At 37.1% G+C, this 18,293-nt stretch overlaps 5 protein-coding genes across 8 annotated transcripts in view; 2 read left to right on the top strand and 3 right to left on the bottom strand.

Annotated features, from left to right (window-relative positions):
- Positions 1-18,293, top strand: part of LOC126752344 (uncharacterized) — a 203,374-nt gene that overhangs the window by 68,118 nt on the left and 116,963 nt on the right. The gene's annotated exons all lie outside the window — the stretch shown is intronic.
- On the bottom strand, positions 3,295-7,615 carry LOC126752320 (tubulin-specific chaperone D). Its single transcript, XM_050463036.1, has 8 exons — positions 7,450-7,615; positions 6,588-7,381; positions 5,356-6,513; positions 4,863-5,291; positions 4,670-4,792; positions 4,267-4,610; positions 4,042-4,201; positions 3,295-3,974 (listed from the first exon to the last, which is right to left on the bottom strand). The coding sequence occupies exons 1-8, from the start codon at positions 7,608-7,610 to the stop codon at positions 3,493-3,495; spliced, it is 3,651 nt and encodes a 1,216-aa protein (XP_050318993.1). The 5' UTR covers positions 7,611-7,615; the 3' UTR covers positions 3,295-3,492.
- Positions 7,610-17,291, bottom strand: LOC126752323 (vacuolar protein sorting-associated protein 53 homolog). Of its 2 annotated transcripts, XR_007665984.1 has the most exons (8): positions 17,101-17,291; positions 16,436-16,942; positions 16,150-16,357; positions 15,499-16,057; positions 15,265-15,437; positions 14,931-15,186; positions 13,827-14,858; positions 7,610-7,870 (listed from the first exon to the last, which is right to left on the bottom strand). XR_007665984.1 is itself a non-coding variant. In XM_050463039.1 (7 exons), the coding sequence occupies exons 1-7, from the start codon at positions 17,206-17,208 to the stop codon at positions 13,907-13,909; spliced, it is 2,763 nt and encodes a 920-aa protein (XP_050318996.1). In that variant the 5' UTR covers positions 17,209-17,291; the 3' UTR covers positions 13,710-13,906. The 2 variants fall into 2 exon arrangements, 1 of the variants encoding a protein (XP_050318996.1); XM_050463039.1 differs by lacking the exon at positions 7,610-7,870 and having other exon boundaries at positions 13,710-14,858.
- On the top strand, positions 8,208-12,162 carry LOC126752321 (transportin-3). 2 transcript variants are annotated; one of them, XM_050463037.1, is made up of 6 exons: positions 8,208-8,468; positions 8,547-9,635; positions 9,699-9,865; positions 9,937-10,757; positions 10,827-11,376; positions 11,446-12,162. In XM_050463037.1, the coding sequence occupies exons 1-6, from the start codon at positions 8,352-8,354 to the stop codon at positions 11,507-11,509; spliced, it is 2,808 nt and encodes a 935-aa protein (XP_050318994.1). In that variant the 5' UTR covers positions 8,208-8,351; the 3' UTR covers positions 11,510-12,162. The 2 variants fall into 2 exon arrangements, with proteins under 2 accessions (XP_050318994.1, XP_050318995.1); XM_050463038.1 differs by having other exon boundaries at positions 11,449-12,162.
- On the bottom strand, positions 17,287-18,192 carry LOC126752337 (probable DNA replication complex GINS protein PSF2). Of its 2 annotated transcripts, XM_050463057.1 has the most exons (3): positions 17,886-18,192; positions 17,477-17,826; positions 17,287-17,374 (listed from the first exon to the last, which is right to left on the bottom strand). In XM_050463057.1, exons 1-2 carry the CDS (start codon positions 18,128-18,130, stop codon positions 17,478-17,480), a joined length of 594 nt encoding a protein of 197 aa, XP_050319014.1. In that variant the 5' UTR covers positions 18,131-18,192; the 3' UTR covers positions 17,287-17,374; position 17,477. The 2 variants fall into 2 exon arrangements, with proteins under 2 accessions (XP_050319014.1, XP_050319013.1); XM_050463056.1 differs by lacking the exon at positions 17,287-17,374 and having other exon boundaries at positions 17,459-17,826.

Raw genomic sequence — 18,293 nt, forward strand, 5'->3', positions numbered from 1 at the left:
AGGTATAACCAAATCTTTTAAAAACTTTATTTGTAGAAATTCTATTTTCAATTTCATAACGAAAATAACAGTTTACATATTTAAACGGAAATATCGCAGCCAACTAAAATTTCTAAACCATCTGAAGACCGGAACCGGACAAATTTCTCAGTAGGAACGAATGGGAAAATAACGAAACTACTAAAAGTCGGGATAAAACGAAATGGAAGGAAATGAAAAAGATACTGAGTCGAGTAAACGGAAGCGAAAAATTTTTGTTCGCACATACATATGTACATATGTGCATATATGAGTACATAGTATGTATTTATATTTATCTCTACCCTTCTAAATGTTCTACCTTTAATATACATACATATGTATGTATGTACATATTTAAATATATTTTAATTATTTAATGGAAGATAAAAATAATAATAATTTAATTTAAAGTACATGTTCGATATTACTCACCTTTGATAATGTAGTTTAATCGTTGTCACCCTGTCATAACGGTATATTTAAACTGCGAGGCTCTGCCATATGCAAATACGAAAATCACAAATAAAGCAGTTTTGTTCACAAATTTTACAGTTAACACACACGTTACGTTGCAATTAACATATTTAATAACTAAACATATAAATACATATTTTTACATATATGTTTACGTACATATATAAATAATTTGCAAAAATTAAAACTTTACTGTATCTTTTAGTGAATACGCTTTTCAGGCAATGCTTTTCATATAACTGCATTAACACTTTCTAATAAGATTACTTTCACTGCACATACAACTATTAAAGCTTAAATTGAATACTTTATAAGCACTTTTGAGGGCATTTAATTACTTTTATGCGCTTAATTTTTACACCAACATTATACTGAATAAGCGAACTGAAGAATTCGCACGCACAAACTGCTAATTGGTCCAATAGGATCGAACTAGAAAAATATTAAAGGAAATAAAAAATGTAGAAACGGACTATCGGAAACAAAAATTGGATGCTTAAATATATATGTATACATATCTACATATGTGTATGTATGCATAAGTACATATGTACATACATGCATACACACATTAATTTCTACAAATGTTCAAATTAATGTAAGCATATAATATTTATTACAAATCAACACATTGTAATTCATTTTTAGTAAGATAACATTTTTGGATAACATATGTTTTAAAACTTTTTAAAAGTAAATTAATTTTTCTCGCTAATTATTTTGATATACTTTTTTAATGCAATTTTTAATATACTTAAAACCCTTTTTACTTATGATTGATTATTCATTATTGAAAGTATGAATTACTTATAATTTAAATTTATTTCAATAAGTAAAAGCAACGTACCATTTAATATGCCATTACTCAGTGCCACCCTGTTACAGCGGTTGTAGGTCGCAAAATTAGCACGCGCGTTCATGTACATATGCAAGCGAATAGCGAAACTCATAAATAGCATAAATTTATCACTTTCAAACACATATTTTACTTATAACATACATTATATATTGCATTTAACATATTTCATAGCAAAAGACACTGATACAAAGTAATTGCATTGCAATTAGCACTTTACTTCACCGCGAGTGAACACATTTGCCAAACCGACGCCGTTGAACCATTGTCACAATATATTCCACTACACTTCACTTCCACTGCACAAAGAACATTTACACTTTAAATTAAACTTGAACCAACATTTTTTAACACTTTTTACTATTTTTAATCACACTTCTCGCGTTTATTTTACTAAAATATTTCACACAACCGAATTTGCAAATTAACTGCAATAAAACCGCGCACGAACTGTCATACACACGAACGATCAAATTGGAACGAAAGGGAATAAAACGAAACTAACTGAATTGAGAAAGAAGCAATAATAAAGGAAATGAAAAACGTGACAAAAATACGAAAATGCGGAAATGTGTATAAAAAATTCGGTAGAAATAAAATACATATTTACACAGGTTAGATAAAATAGGAACTTTTTTTAAGGAATATTAAATCAATAAGCAATATAAAATTGTTGAAATATTGAAAGACAGGTAGTAATGTCCTTCCTGCATTGACTAATATGTATTATTATTGTTTTATACAATTTAATTTCTAATGCTTAACGCCACTCACACCTGCAGCAAGGCCTTTTTGGAGACTTGTGCCTTCCAAACCACTAACTAGCGGTTTAATACCCATTAATTCGCATACTCGTAATGCAAACAAAAGGATCAATATTGGCAAGGTACTTAAATAATTAAAATGAAATATTAATAATTCTGGGAATGCAAAAATTACTTAAGGATGTGTATTATATTATTAAAAAATCTTTGAAAATGATAATTTAATTGCTAATTAAAATAAAAAATATTAATAATTCTTGGAATGCAAAAATTACTTAAAGAAGGTATTATTAAAAGCCCTTTGAAATTGATAATTTAATTGCTTTGTTAGTATGTGCAAGAAAATTAAGGATTAATTACGGCAAGGTCACATACCTAGCCATCATCAGTGGTACTAAAATAATTAAAATAAAATATTAATAATTCTTGGAATGCAAAAATTACTTAAGGAACGTATTATTGAAGACTTTAAAATTAAAATTTATTTAAATAAGTTAAAGCAACGTACCATTTAATATGGCAATAATCAGTGCCACCCTGTTATAGCTGGTGTAGATCGCAAAACCAGCATGCACAGTTATGTATGCAAGCGAATAGTGAAACTCATAAATAGCATAAATATATCACATTCAAACACATATTTTACTTATTAACACACATTATATATTGCATTTAACATATTTCATAGCAAAAGACACTAATACAAACTAATTGCATTGCAAATAGCACTTTACTTCACCGCGAGTGAACACATTTGCCAAACCGACGCCGTTGAACCAATTTCACAATATTTTCCACTACACTTCACTTTCACTGCATAAAGAACATTTACACTTTAAAATAAACTTGAACCAACATTTTTTTAACACATTTAACTATTTTAATCACACCTCTCGCGTTTATTTTACTAAAATATTTCACACAATCGAATTTGCAAAGTTAACTGCAATAAAGCCGCGCACGAACTGTCATATACACGAACGATCAAATTGGAACGAAAGGGAATAAAACGAAACTAACTGAATTGGGAAAGAAGCAATAATAAAGGAAATGAAAAACGTGAAAAAGAGACAAGATTGCGGAAATGTGTATTGAAATTCGGTTGAAATTAAATACTTTAAACATATGCGTATATACATACATATATATTTACACTTTAGGTTAGATAAAATAGCAAAATTTGTTTAAGGAATATTTGCGGCAACATTTATTTTTCCGAAGGCGGCGCATTATAATCAATTATAAGCAATAATTGCGGTTTCAATTACAATTTAATGTAGGTTTGTTAAAAAAAAATAAAGTTATCGATATATTGAACGGAAGGTAGTAAAGTCCCTACCGCTGTGACAAATATGCATCATTTTTGTTTTATACAATTTAATTTCTAAAGCGCAGCGCCGCACTCACCCCCGCAGCCGCACCTGCAGCACCGGCCGTTTCAAGACTTGTGCCCGCCACACCACTAACCGGCGGTTTAATACCCATTAATTCGCATAGTTGATTGCGTACGGGACGCACCATAATTAGCGGCGATCCCCAGTCTGTTTCGGACAATATATTCAATATCTCATCCATATTATCTTCGGGAATGTCACAACTGTCACCATGCAAAGCAAGCGCTTCATATAATTTAGTAGCACTTGTTTTGCGCACATGTACATGGGTAAGACCAAGAAATATTGCCATTTTGGATAGTATGCGTTTGCATAGATGTGGTACTTGCACCAGCTGGCAATAGACACTTATGCTCGATACTAGTTTATACAGTTTTTTGTGTCCTTTAATCTCAAGATTCAGCAGGCGGTATATGTCGTCACCAAAAGTATTTGACTCATCCAATAATACCACGTTTATGGTGCCTATTAATGTGAATAATACGATAATTTGTGAAAAATAGATAATACTAAGACTTGTATTAAGACTAACCTGAACTTATTAATATCTCCAAGAAGTTCAACATCGGATAGGTTACGCGTTCATTCATGACATTCTCTTCGAAATTGGCGACTATTTCTTTACATAAACGTGGTACTTCTGCAGGATGTGTACGTAGAAATTCGAAAAATGCTGCCGATGAGTATTTTATCTAAAAAAAAAATTGTAATTTGAAAAAGTTGAATTCGGAGTAAAAAAGATTTATTATTTGTTTACCAAAGACTCGGTCAACTGTCCAATGCTTGCGCTCAACCCGAGCAACACGCGCTGTGAGTAATCGGGCAAATCGAGCAAGGAACAGAATAGCGGGAATGTCTGGTCGGCAAACAGCCACAATACACTATTAACATCGGCGGGGAATATCTCCAGCAGGCGTGCATGATGCCGTATGTGCGATATGGGTGGTGTAGTAGTTATAATTTGACAGAAGAGACGACCGGCAAGGCCGCGTGTACGATCTATTTTCTCAACAGCCTGCTGCATGAAGCCCAGCATAATTTGATGAACTTGCTGTGGCTGTAGTAGGTCCCTCGGACATGTCGTGATAAGTTGATGGATGGCTAGAAAAGTGAACACATATAATTTTCATATACAAATTTTTGGATTTCAATTTAGTTACCATTCATTGCTGCTTCGCGTACCCAAGCGCCAATATCACCGCGATTGTCTAATGTGTATTCATTCAATGCTTTTATAAAACAGTCTACAACTTTGTTGAAATACTTTGGATTGCCAAATGAGACTTAAAAAAGAGAAAAATATCCAAATATTTTAATTTTAGAAGAAAACTTGCCGCTCCTAACAAAACTTACTTTTGCTGTCTCTACTAAAACCCAATGTGTGCACCACATTGCTAAGCGCTTTAACACTATCACGTCTCGCTTCACTCCATGTGCCCGTTGCCAGGTTTTCATGTTGATTCATCACTTCGCCGGTTGTAATAACAGCTTGTGTTGGCGTGAGCGAATGCTTAATCAGACTTTCCAATATGTCATCTAAATTCGCTTTGATCATAAAGTCGGGCAATGCACCTAAAGCGCTTATATAACCCATACGCGTGTGCTCTTCCATGATATTTGTCGCACCTTTCATATAGCTTCTTATAATTTCCGCATTTGCGCCAACTCGCTCTTCACCCTTATAGTATGAGCGGCAAAGTTCTGCGAAGGCTGCTGAGGCACCCTCGCGAATGGCAGATGCTTTATTTAACAGGCATTTATCGATGATGTACTGCCAAGATTCTGCAATTTCAAAAAAAAAGTGTTTACTACTCTCCTATGCTTGAACAAAGATTTTTGTACTCACCCACACACCTGACGGATGCTTCAATGCGTGCCAAGCTGCAATTTCTTATGAAATCAGTACAACAGTGTTTCATAATTTCACCGCTCATGCCACGGAACATATCGCGATGCACATATTTTGCCATTAGCTCATTTAGGTCGGTCAACAATTGATTAGATAGTAACTTTTTGCAAGCGTTGCCTTCATCTTGACGCTCTATCTCGCTCAAGGCCAGGGTAACTTCACCAATAGCTAGCACAGTGCCATGTCGCATATTGATATCAATGGATTCCGTTTTGCTCAAAAGCTGTCCCAACACCACAGTTGCCATATATTCTGGTGCGCGAAAAGTTAGCTTATGCAAAGCTTTTGCGGTCAATTCACGTATTAACGTATCCCAGTGATTCACTTTTCGCTCCACTAAGTGATCGATCAGCGGTTTTTGATATTCTTCAAATTGCGCTATGTAATCACCTACATTCAAGTAGGAATTTTGCCGTAAACCCACAGAGAAAAAGTCGGTTGCTGTTGAAATTTCTATGCCATGTGGGAAATTCCCTAGACGACCAACACTCTCTTGGAAAGCAGCAGCTGCCGCGCGTCGACAATTTATTTCACGATCGAATACAGCTACGGTCAAAAGACCTGAAGATATTTGCTCCACGAAAGGTTGAAAATCCTCTGGATTGTAGGCGCGTGCAAACGCCCAGCACATGTAACAGGCTGCGTCGCGTATATGCTGACCCACGGACATGTAGCCCTTCATTTCATCGTAAAATAAAGCCTGCATCAAGAGTGGCACCAGTGTGCGTAAACGATGAGGCAAAAGCAGCCCACGCTTTGCCAGCTCAGCTAGCGCTAAGCAAGCACCATGCCAAGCCTCATGCGGCTCTAGAGGATTTAATATGTCAATGACGGAACCAATTACTTCATCGGCCAACTCTTTGGAGAGTCTGTTGGTGACACGCCCTATACCCTTGGCTGCGCTCCAACGTATATCACTACCGCCACTGCGCAATGCTTGTAACAATTCCTCTATTACTTCCTCGATGGCATCTGGCACAACGATTTCTTCGCCATCACCATCTGCATTGTCGGTGTCGGGTTCATTTCCGCTGGCGCTTTCGTTAGCCGCAGCATTTGTCGACTTATTCAAATTCATAGCCAAGGAACGCGTGCCTGCAATTTGTTTTAAGTTTAATTTTTATATGTAATATCTTATAAGAATTATATGTATCTATATAAATAAATACCACGCTTGTATCGCCAGCCTGCCAACCGTGGCTTCAAGTACACCAAACCTATGCGCTGCACAATCTTTATGTAGCACTTGTATTTCAAAAAATCATTACTATCTTTATATTGCAGTCCAACAATCCATTTCAACAATTTATCGGCGTATGGCAGCAAATCTTCACGTTTGCCATGCTTCAAAATAGCAGAAACGGCAGCTAATTCACCGAATTTAGCATCGCCAGTTTCCGATTGATGTTGGCTCATTACCCAGTCCAAGTAACGTTCCAAGTAAATATCCTTAATATCAGCGCGCACTAGATATTTGGCAGCCAAATATGCGGCTATATTGCTACATGTGTCATTTGTGGCTGAATATAATTGGCAAAGATCAAAAATCCGTTCCATTTTCGATTTGCTGTGCACATGTGTATGATTCAGCGTAGTATCAATGCAGTTACCAGACGAAGCTGGCTCGTTAGGCTTAGTCGCGTAAGCATCCAAACGTGACATATGAAAGGGATTCAAAACCAATATAGACATCCAAAGCAACAGCATATAGCGTGTTTCCCAGTGGTTATATTCATTGGGATTTTGACGTTCGAGCATTTCCAAAGCGAATTCGAGATCAGTCAATTCATGTGGTAAAAACTTTACCAACACTTTGTATGTGCGTACTTTAGTAATAATATACAAATATTTGAAGGCGGCATGGATTTCGCCTTCCGACAACGCCCTATTATGAACTTTCGCTAGCAAACGCTCCAATAATATATTCAAATGCGGATCTAGTAAATGTGGTTGTTCTTGATATCTAAAGTATATGAGACATGTGCATTATTATTTTATGCCACCTGCAGTAATTATGTGCATTGAATGTACCTCGATAAAATTTCCGTGTACTGCTCATAGTCTTTTTCAAAGCCTGGCGCATCGCAAGCTTTCATACAATCGATCATTTCGAGTACTTGCTCCAATTCCGTAAACTGCTCCAGCGTATTCGAGGGACCTTCATCGTCCTTCAGTTCTTCGCATTGTAGCATTTTTAGACAGTATTTATTCGACTCTTTTACTTAAAATTTTTGGCAATTTTTCTATTTTTTCTCAACAGCCGGTTGCTGAGTGTGCTGCTTATGTTTTTTCTGATCTACGTAAATTTATAGACTTGCTTTGTTGTTGCTTTGCATGTGTTGATTTCTGTTGTTTTTGTTGGAGTTTTGTTGACTACATTTCATTCCCAAACATTGCCCGTCCAGATGACACATCAATATATCCCAACAAACAATTGTAATAAAGCTAGCTTCTTTTGAAACGGCGTGGAAATAAAAATGTAAGATTAAAAAGATTTCAGTGTTGGGTAACGCCAAAAATTATTTCGAGAACATATAGCAGTTAGAGTTTGTGCCAAACGTACATTACAAACGTACAAATAAAAAACACTTTATTAAAAATATATAATAAAAACTTATAAACATTGAAATTAAAGAAATATAAATAACATATTAAAGAATTTATTAATCCATAATTTTAATTTTATGTAGTGTTGTATAATTTTCACATTTGAATTTCTACCTGCGGTACACCCTGTCTACCTGCTCTCTGTGTTCGGTCCCACCTCGTTTGGCAGTATAAAAGAATCGTCAGCAACACAATTATTACAGAAGGAGTTGTGAACACGAAAAGTGTAAAGCTATAAAATTTCAGAGTTATTTTTACAACTTCTCAACAAAATTTATCAATCGAAATAAATTATTTAGTGAGTACGTCGTAGTGTTGAAGTGAAGATGGAAGCAGCGCCAACCGCTGAGTTAGTTTATCAGGGTATATGTACCCTTTTTCACAATAGTAATCCTAAAGAAAAGGAAAAGGCCAACAAATGGCTAGAGGATTTTCAGAAGTCGGTGAGTTATCTATTAAATTAAAACAGAACTTTATACAATATATTCGAAAATGTCACTTAACAAATATCATAATTGCAGATATATTCATGGACAATTGCGGACGAGCTGTTGCAACAGAAACGCGATTTGCATTCGTGTTATTTTGCAGCACAGACGATGCGTAACAAAATTCAAAATTCGTTCAATGAACTCCCACCTTCATCACATGAATCCCTGCGCGATTCATTAATTGTACACATCGGACAAATAACAAACGATACCGATGCAGTAATTGTAACACAGCTTAGTCTCGCGGTTGCTGACTTGGCACTGTTAATGGCAGCTTGGAAGCAGCCAATTATCGATTTACTAGAATTATTATCGCCACAAGCACAATCTGTCTGGCCACTACTGGAGATACTAACACTATTACCAGAAGAGATAGATTCGCGGTATTTGCGTTTGGGCTCGAATCGACGAGAGGAGATTCATAAACAATTAGATGCTGCTGCGCCCAAAGTACTCGAATTTCTGTGTATTTGTTTACAACGCAGTGATGGACATCAGGAACGGCTTTTAAATTGTACCCTACGCTGTTTCAGCGCTTGGGTTGCCGTGCAAGCAATACCCATGCATCATTTCACAGAGAATCCAGTGGGACAAAAAGTTTTCCAGCTTTTAAGTAGTGCAGAAACTTCAAGAAAATTACATGATACATGTACAGAATGTTTGTGCGCTCTACTTAGCTGCCTTGAAGCTAGTACCAGTCGTTATAAGCTGGATCCGACAATTGAAGCACAAATTTTTAATGCAGTTTGTTCCTTAGAAACGGCATATCATATTAGTGTGGCACATGAAGATATCGATAAGACAATGAATTATTGTCGCATATTTACAGTTTTATGTGAGGCTTTCTTTTACGAAATGCTTTCCAACGAAGAAGTGCCACATTATTCAATTAAAGGACTGGATTTGGTGCTGATGTGTGTTGGCCATTTTGATTATGAGGTAGCAGAAATTACATTCAATTTATGGTATCGCCTAAGTGAGGATCTCTTTCAACGCTATAATGATAAGTTAACATCACATTTTAAGCCACATATTGAACGGCTATTGGGTGCGCTTTACCGCCACGCACAAATGGACGCTGATCACGATGGATTGATTGATGAACACGATAGTTTTAATGTAAGTATGAAATAGTTGTTTGTGCCTGAAAAATATTAATATGCATTATTTTTTTTTCTACAGGATTTCCGACGCAAAGTGTCTGATTTAATCAAAGATGTCGCTTTTATTGTCGGTTCGGGTGCGTGCTTTAAACAAATGTTCCTTATATTACAAGCGCCGAATACAACGTGGGAGTCGACCGAATCCGCCTTGTTTATTATGCAAAATGTTGCCAAAAACATTATACCGTAAGTATACGAATATTAACAGTTTCATATTTTTAACTGTTACTAAACTCATTTTTTTCCTTTTTTTCTAGTGATGAGAACGAAGTTATACCCAAAGTTGTAGAGGCCATACTAAATTTGCCCGATAATACGCACATTGCGGTACGTTACACATCAATCATGTTGCTGGGCGAACTCTGTGATTGGATCGAAAATCACGCGGAGTCGCTGCAAGCCGTACTCAACTTTCTACTCTATTCACTGCAACAGAAGAATGGCTTAGCCGCAGCCGCAGCGATAGCGCTCACATCCATCTGTGCTGCCTGCCGACAAAAAATGGTGTGCCACATAAGCGGTCTTGTCGAGATTGCACGTAGCCTTGATAGCTTTGAAATCAATAATGATTTAGCGATTGGGCTCTTAAAAGGCATTTCGTTAATACTTTCACGGCTGCATCACACACAACTGGAGACATCGATGCGTGAAATTATTTCCTTTCAATTGCAACCATTAGCACTAATGGTGGAGAACACAACTGCCACATTGGGAAGCGTACAGAAGGGCGAACGCACCGATCCCGCCTATTGGATTGATCGCGCTTGTGCCGTTATACGTCACACGAATCCGGACATTGCCGACGGTGAGCTGCATCCCACCGTGCAGATACTAACCGATGCCTGGCCATTGTTGTCACAAGTTATGGTTAAATATCAAACCGATGTACGCATTATGGAGCGTACATGCCGACTCATACGCTACGGTGTGCGTATGGTACGCAAACAGGCTTCGGTTTTGGTTGAGCCATTGGTCAAGCAAATGATTTGTATATATGCGCTGCATCATCACAGTTGTTTCTTGTATCTCGGCTCGGTGCTAGTCGATGAATTCGCCAAAGCCGGTGAATGTATACCAGGTGAGTGTGGATTTGTTATACAACATAACCTTCATGTACTTAATAGCAATTTTACTGCTTTTTGCACAGGTCTCTTAGAAATGCTGAAAGCTTTCATTGAACCCACCTTTAGTATGTTGCGTGTGGAGAATGGTCTCAAAAACAACCCAGATACTGTGGATGACTTCTTTCGCCTGTGTTCGCGCTTTATCGAATGCTGCCCAGTACCGTTTCTGCAGAGCACACTCGTCACACCGATTTTCCAGTGCGCTCTGCTCGCCTGCACGCTCGATCATCGGGAGGCCAATTCATCGGTGATGAAATTCTTTTGCAATCTCTTGAAATGGGGACGCAGTTCAAATCAACGCCATCCCGAATGTCGTCCCTTGGTAAAAGATATAGCCGAGCAAAATGGCGCAGCATTAATACTAAATCTAATACATGCATCCGTATATTGTCTGCACTCGTATATGTTGTCCGATGTCGCCGATGTGATATATGAGCTGAAATCGGTGGAAACAAACGAACATATGCACACATACATCAGCACGGCACTCGATGCTTTGCCCAAGCGCAATAGTGGTGGCTATGTGACGGCAACGCAACAGCAATTGGACGATTTCACTGCCGCAGTGTTAAGGTAGGTCATTAAGCACTCGAAACTTTAAATTAAAATTTACATAAATATTTTTGTCTTTTCTCTTTCCAGCAGTGCCAGCACGCCGAAGACAATAAGCATAGCGCTGAAAAATTTCACACGCTTGTACCGCTAATTATAGCTTAAATTAAATGCAGATATACTAATATACTCGTAACTACGTATAACAGCAAATATTATGTATTTATATATATGTGTGTATATTTTTTGCATACTTAAATGTATTTAACGAAATTTTAGAATTTGTTAAACTCCAACATATGTAAATGTTGAAATTCCACTGCGGAATTTTTTTTTTTATAAAGTCAATTTAAGACGACTGACCATACAACAGAGATGTGTGTATGTAATATCTTATATTTAATTAGTTCATTTAACTAACCCTGGATTTTATTTTATAAAATCACCCAATTTATATGTACAAAGCAATTTCAATGTAACAAGTTGAATTATACATAAAACAAAACAAAAACAAAAAAATTAATATATACATACATATAGTATATATATGTACATATATGTATGCTTTTTGCCCAGCAAACCCAAACCGCCTAAACATGGCGGTTTATAATTAAATTTGAGTAAAAAAAATGTTAGCGTGTGTTAATAGTGAACAGGTTTAGCTAGTAGTGGCGTAGTTTATATTTTAGCAGAATGCAAATCAAAAAACCTATATTACAATGGTTGAACGAAGTAATGTAATCATTAAAATTAATGCATTGAAATTTTGTGTTAAATAAAATTATGACGGAACAGGACCAAATTTTACTTTTCACTTTTCTTTTCTTTAGAAATAAGGCAGTGCGCATGCGCAAATTTAGCTTTACGTTACTTGTAAAAGAAAATATGTAAAAATATTTTTTAGGTTAAGAATTTTAGACATAGAATTGTGCACTTAAAACAAAAAAAGGTTAACTACACTGGAGCTAATACACCCTTTCTAGGTGCATTTCTTATAGCATAAAAGAGTATAAAAAGATATCTTCATTTTGAACGGTCACTTTGTGTGGCAGCCACATGTTATCGCGCCCCGATCTGTATAATTTTTTGCTGGCGGTTGCGCCGTGTTCAATAATATAATACATGTCGAATTTCGTGAAGATATCTTGTGAAATAAAATAGATGTCAAGGTCTTGATTTTGAAGGATCACTTAGTGTGTTAGCTATATGCTACAGTGGTCCGACATATGAACCGTTCCCACGACAGTCGGGTCTACGTAACCTGAACGGACTCGGACTTTTATCCGGTAAAGGACTGTCAACTCAACAGAAACCTGTCGTTACAACAACAAATGATCAGCTTCTTGATAAGAAAAGGATGTGTCAAAAATTTCAGATCGATATCTCAAAAACTAGTTGGCATATATACGGGTCTACGTACCCGTAATGGTTCGAGATTTTTTATACGGTCAAGGACTGTCAACTCGGCAGAATTCTGCCGTTACAACAACAACAGCATGGACGACATGTCTTAAACGACTCAACTTTTGTTGAGGTTATCTAGCCCTCGTTAGGGTGGTAAGGTTCAGATAAGTTGTCATCGAGGTCATACAACGGTAAGCCCAGGAAACGCGCTGTGTCAACGTGGTGGGACCATAAATCCTAAATTATTTGGACCGAAATCGCATAGCGGAAAACGCCAAAAATTATCTCGAGATTTGGATAAAGATAAAACAGTCTCGTGAGATCCACAAAGCGTCATTGAAAATTCGATATTAGTTAGAAGAAAAAAATTCAGTGGATAGCGCTCTCAGACCATACCAATCAACAGGTAACGAGAATTAAACCGGATTTATACCTCGAAAGGTAGTAACGCGAACTTTTTGAAGAATATGCGGGTGGCTAAATCAAACCAAAGAACCACTCTATTAATCACATCTATAGAGATTATGGCTCGACATCAACACCTCTCTCACATTTTATTAGGCAACCAGAAGCTCACAACGGTAGGAGAAACTTTTCTTCCCTCTTCACCCCCAATCCTTATATAATTTTAGTTCCAAAGAATCAATAGCGAAATAACTAACTAACAAAAGGTTACGATATGTTTCTTACAGATTATTACCATAAAGCATGAAAATAAACCAGCATTGGGAAATAAAACCATAAAATGAACAAGGGTACCGCACAAAGAGAAGATTGCAAGTTAAACTACGGTTCCCGTTAGCATGGCAGATCTTCATAACCAAATAGGACCCGTAATTTTGGCCAACTAATGACAAATAACTCTGCAACTATCCCCAAAATTATTCTAAAAAAAAAAAAAAATTTCACTACAACAACAATAACTGCTTCACTAAACTACACAAAACATATGCACAAACTACAATAAGTTTATTATATTTTTTTGCAACGACATATACATACATATACTTATTTAAACAAATAAATAATTTAAAAGCGAAAACAAAATGGAATGTTGTAGTACTCACCAAAAAAGTAAAGAGAAACAAAAATTCTATAACTAAACAGCAGACGAATAAAGTCAGCAATCATTTACAACAACAACAACTTATGGCAAACGCTTCTTCAACAAACTCTCCAGTTTGCGTATGCGACCACGATCGCTGCCGCTATTCGACGAGCCATCGGCGTGCTTATCTGCGCTGCCCGTAAAACTGCCGACACTGAAAATAAATGCACGTTTCGGTGTGGAAGTGGCACCGCCAGCTGACGCACTTGCTGTGACCGTTGCTGACTGTGCCGAAGAAGCGGTTTCTTCAGTAACTTTCGCAGACGTTGAACTTGCATCAGTATTATCGCTGACATTCAGCTCTGACTGCGCCTGCGCGCTGTCATCCTCAGCAGCTGCCGACAGTTCGGGCAAACCATCGACTACGGCGACATGAGAGGCAGTGTGTTTGAAGAGATCAATCAATTGCAATTGATCTACGCGTTTCACCGCTTTCATATCTAAAATTTTCTGATATTCCGCAATGGTGATGTCGGGCAAAAGTTTAAGCACCTGCTGCGTAAAGTGTGCGGGCGGCTGTACGGGTGTCATGACCACTTTAATAATCATTTCGGCACGTGTCATATCCTTCACAACCACTTTGGTGTAACTCGTGGGCGCCTTGCGATTGACGCTCGAACCAATTGAAGGCAAATCAAGCAAAGCGGTTTTCAGACTGTGCGTATCGAGCAGGAGTTGTTCGCAACCCAAAACATTGTTGCTGCCATCGGAATGTGTCAGTTTGCATTTGTAGAGGACGTTAATGAATTTCGGTATGAAAGCGTTGACAAACTTGTGACAGAATTGTGTGAAGTATTTGCGTGATGTGGCCAGATTATCGCGAATCACCGGTATTGTCTGCTTGAAATTCGCACAAATGCTGCTAATGAAGGCACTCTGATCACCCACATTGCTTATGCTCTGCCATTGTACTTTGGACATGGACTGTAGTGGCGCTTCACAGCCCGCTTCCAAATCCTGCACCAGCAACTGTATGCAGTTCGAAATAATGCTATCAGAAATTTAAAAAAAAAAAAATTAAATAAAATCGCAAACTTGATACAAACAGTTACTTGCTACTAACCGATGAAAGACATCCTTTTCTTCCGACATATCTATTTTGTTGGCATAAGCTGTAGATATTTTCTCCTTAAGTTTGTCCTCTAATTGTTGCACGGTCTCCAGGCAATATTCAGCTGTGGTTAGCACACAGCAGATTTGTATTAAATCTTCGCGTGAAAAACGTTGAGTATCGCCTTCTTTTAAGAAATTATGGAAAACTTGACCCGCGGCTGTGGAGAGATTCTGCATATCGCGTGTGAGCAAGGACATGCTTTTGCCTGGAGAATTATTTAAAATAAAGATTAAAGACGAAAGAAAAAAAATGGCGCAGCCGAAGTTATAAAAATTAAGCTCACCAATTGACGCTGTTGTTGTCAGCAATTTCGGTGTACTAAACTCTAATACTTTACTGGCATATTCACGAAGATATTTCTTAAATACTAGCGCCAATTCATACATCGGCTGTTCATTGCTCAGCTGGTTGCACTGCACCATACACTTCTTATAGAACACAAATAAGTCTGCAGAACTGTAAAAAAAATTATTTAAATTATTTACATTTTTTTTAATTAGCATGTTCTTGCACTCACCTTGGATAGACAGTGGTTTTCGATTCGGCCACTTTGAAGGGTTCCTTAGCCATTTCCACAAATTTCTCCATTAGCTCCGATAGATTACGATCGATGCTCTTAATATAAATGCCTAGATGTGCTTTGAAGCAACTGGCAATTTGATCTTGAAACAAGCCAATTGTGGGCGGCGCATTTGGATCAACCACGCCACTTTCGGGTAGTACTTTGAGTGCAGTTGTTGATAGTCGCCGCTCAGCGCCTAATGTTACACCGGTGAAGCGTTTGGATAGCAGCTGCTCAAAAGCTTGTGTTTTATTTATGGCAAAGAGCAGTAGACGCACATCGATTTCATTGCTGCGTTTCGACATGATTTGTGTGAGCTGTTCACGTGTTAGACGACAGAATTCGACAGTAATACGCTCAGATACTTCCCAGTCGAGTGGAAACACAACACCGAATTTATCCTCAAAGTCAAGTAGATGGCGTTTAAGCCAAGCATAGCGTTTGTCAATCTTATCCAGCCAAGCAATATCTTGGTTTTCGTGAAATAGTTGCACGTACTCTTCAAGTTGTTGTGCTATTTGTTTCGAAAATTTAATTTTTTTGAATTTCATAAATAGAAATAAGCCCGTTAAGTAATTATAGAAAAATCTATTTGAAATAACGCACCTATAAACCACTTTAACAATTCCTTTTTGACTTTTGGATCCAAAACGGAAATCACTTTACAAGCATCCGCCAGCTGATTTAAACCCAAACGCTGCTTGTTGCTAGCATTTCCAGTTGCAGCTGATTTATGTGAGAATGCATCTTTAAAATCTTCTGTGATTTGTTTAGCCAATGTCACTTGTATTTTGTCAACATTTTGCGATAAATTCTAAAATATTAAAAATTATATATTCTTGTACTTATGTATATATAATACATATATAATAACAATTAGGTGCTTATTTACCTTTATTTCGTCAATATCAGAATATTGTTTAAAATGTTGGTTAACTTCAGTAATTGCTTGCAGTGGATTTAGTATTTCGCCATACAAACGCTTTTCAATCAATTTATTTAAACTTTCAATACCGCCGACCAGCATATGCAAGTGATTTAGTGTCGTAATCGCAGAAGTGAGATTTCGTTTTGCACAATCCAACTGTTTGATATCGCGCGTAATCTCTTTTACCATTTCCTCCGTTTTTTCAGCTCGCGTTTTCACATCAATAATATGTGCATACAATGTTGTTATAACTTTTTGCGCTTCTGTAAGAGCCATTTGCCCATCCTGACCGGTATTGGTTTGGCCACGGACAACAGCACGTATATTATCATCAATTAATGACACTTCACATTGCATGCGCTGTATGGTCTCATCAATGGTTACCAAAGACTGTTCATTGGGAAAAAGCTGATTAATATAATCGACTGTGTTGAAGTCAGGCGAGTCCATTGGGTCATCAGTTTTCAGCACCTGCAAGCAAAGTTGTCAAATGCATTGAAAACTTGTTTTAAGTGATGCATTGGTGCAGTGAACACTCTCAATTGTACCATATACTTGCGGTACGTTCTCCAGTTTCCAAATAATACGAACGAGAGACTAGCAATCACTACTGTCTCTGACATACTTACCTTATCGATTGCATTCTTTACATCTTTTGTAAAATGGATACGATGGGTGCCAGTGGACGTAGTACTATCACCCACATCATCGTCAACTTCCAAAACTTTAGTGCTCATTTTTAAAATTCTTATTATTCTTTAATTTTATCAAAAATTTGTGTCACTGCTGTTTGTTAAAGCGAAAATTGCATCTACGCAAAACGTCATCAAAGGTGTAACGAACAGCTGATTGAACAGTTAAGTGTAGATGCCATATCGTTTATAAGTTAAAACAGGAATATCTCTGATTTAAAACGTCAACAAAAGGCAAACCGAAATGGAAATTGTTTATAAATTTTTGGTTATAACATTTGTATAAAAATCAAAATTTTACTTATTTATTTACTTTATTGAGAGAAATGACTCGTATTCATTGAATTACTCAATCCTAACGAAGAAGTATCACGTTGCGTAGCCATAGCCGTTCGTTGATAACGCGCAATATGATCAAGTGAATGAGGCAAAATTGGACGCACAGTATGCATCTCTAACAGTGTTAAATTATCCAATTTTGCATATGTTCCCTCGCCTTTGATGAATGCGTCGATGGAAGTTCTCAATTTTGCTTCACGAATATCAAAAATATCTTTGATAATTGTACGCAGCTCTTCACATTTTGGCACATCGTCTGGTGCAGTACTCATAATCAATTGTGCTTCCACCATGTAATGCTCACTGGGCATCTTTGTAAAGAACCTATTAAAAAGGGGATTATGCTGGTTATATGCACAATAACAATGCTTAGTTTTACAAACTTTGATTTCTTTTCTGCTTCTTTGATCTCTTCCAATAGTTCTATTTCCATCCACTCGGGAGGCACAATGCGGCATTTTTGTTGCTTGCGCAAATGTATACCAAGCCAGAGTGGCACGTGGACGGGAAGACCCGCACGAAATGGACCCACACTACCCGATATTAAATGCAGTGGATCAAATGAAAAATTAGGCACAATACCAATTATGGATTTCTCGCCAATAAATTCTATAATACAAGGCTCCATTGCTACTTCGATAAGAACGCTATTTACTTTTGTTTGCAGCTGATCGAGTGAAAATTTAGCCGCCAAATTTGTAAACAAAGTGAAATAGCTTATCTCGTGTATCTACGTTCTATAGAAAATATCAAAACAAATGTTTGGAAAGTGTTCGGAAATGACTAACTTT

This window comes from Bactrocera neohumeralis, chromosome 3 (assembly GCF_024586455.1).
Source record: "Bactrocera neohumeralis isolate Rockhampton chromosome 3, APGP_CSIRO_Bneo_wtdbg2-racon-allhic-juicebox.fasta_v2, whole genome shotgun sequence".
Classification (NCBI taxonomy): domain Eukaryota; kingdom Metazoa; phylum Arthropoda; class Insecta; order Diptera; family Tephritidae; genus Bactrocera; species Bactrocera neohumeralis.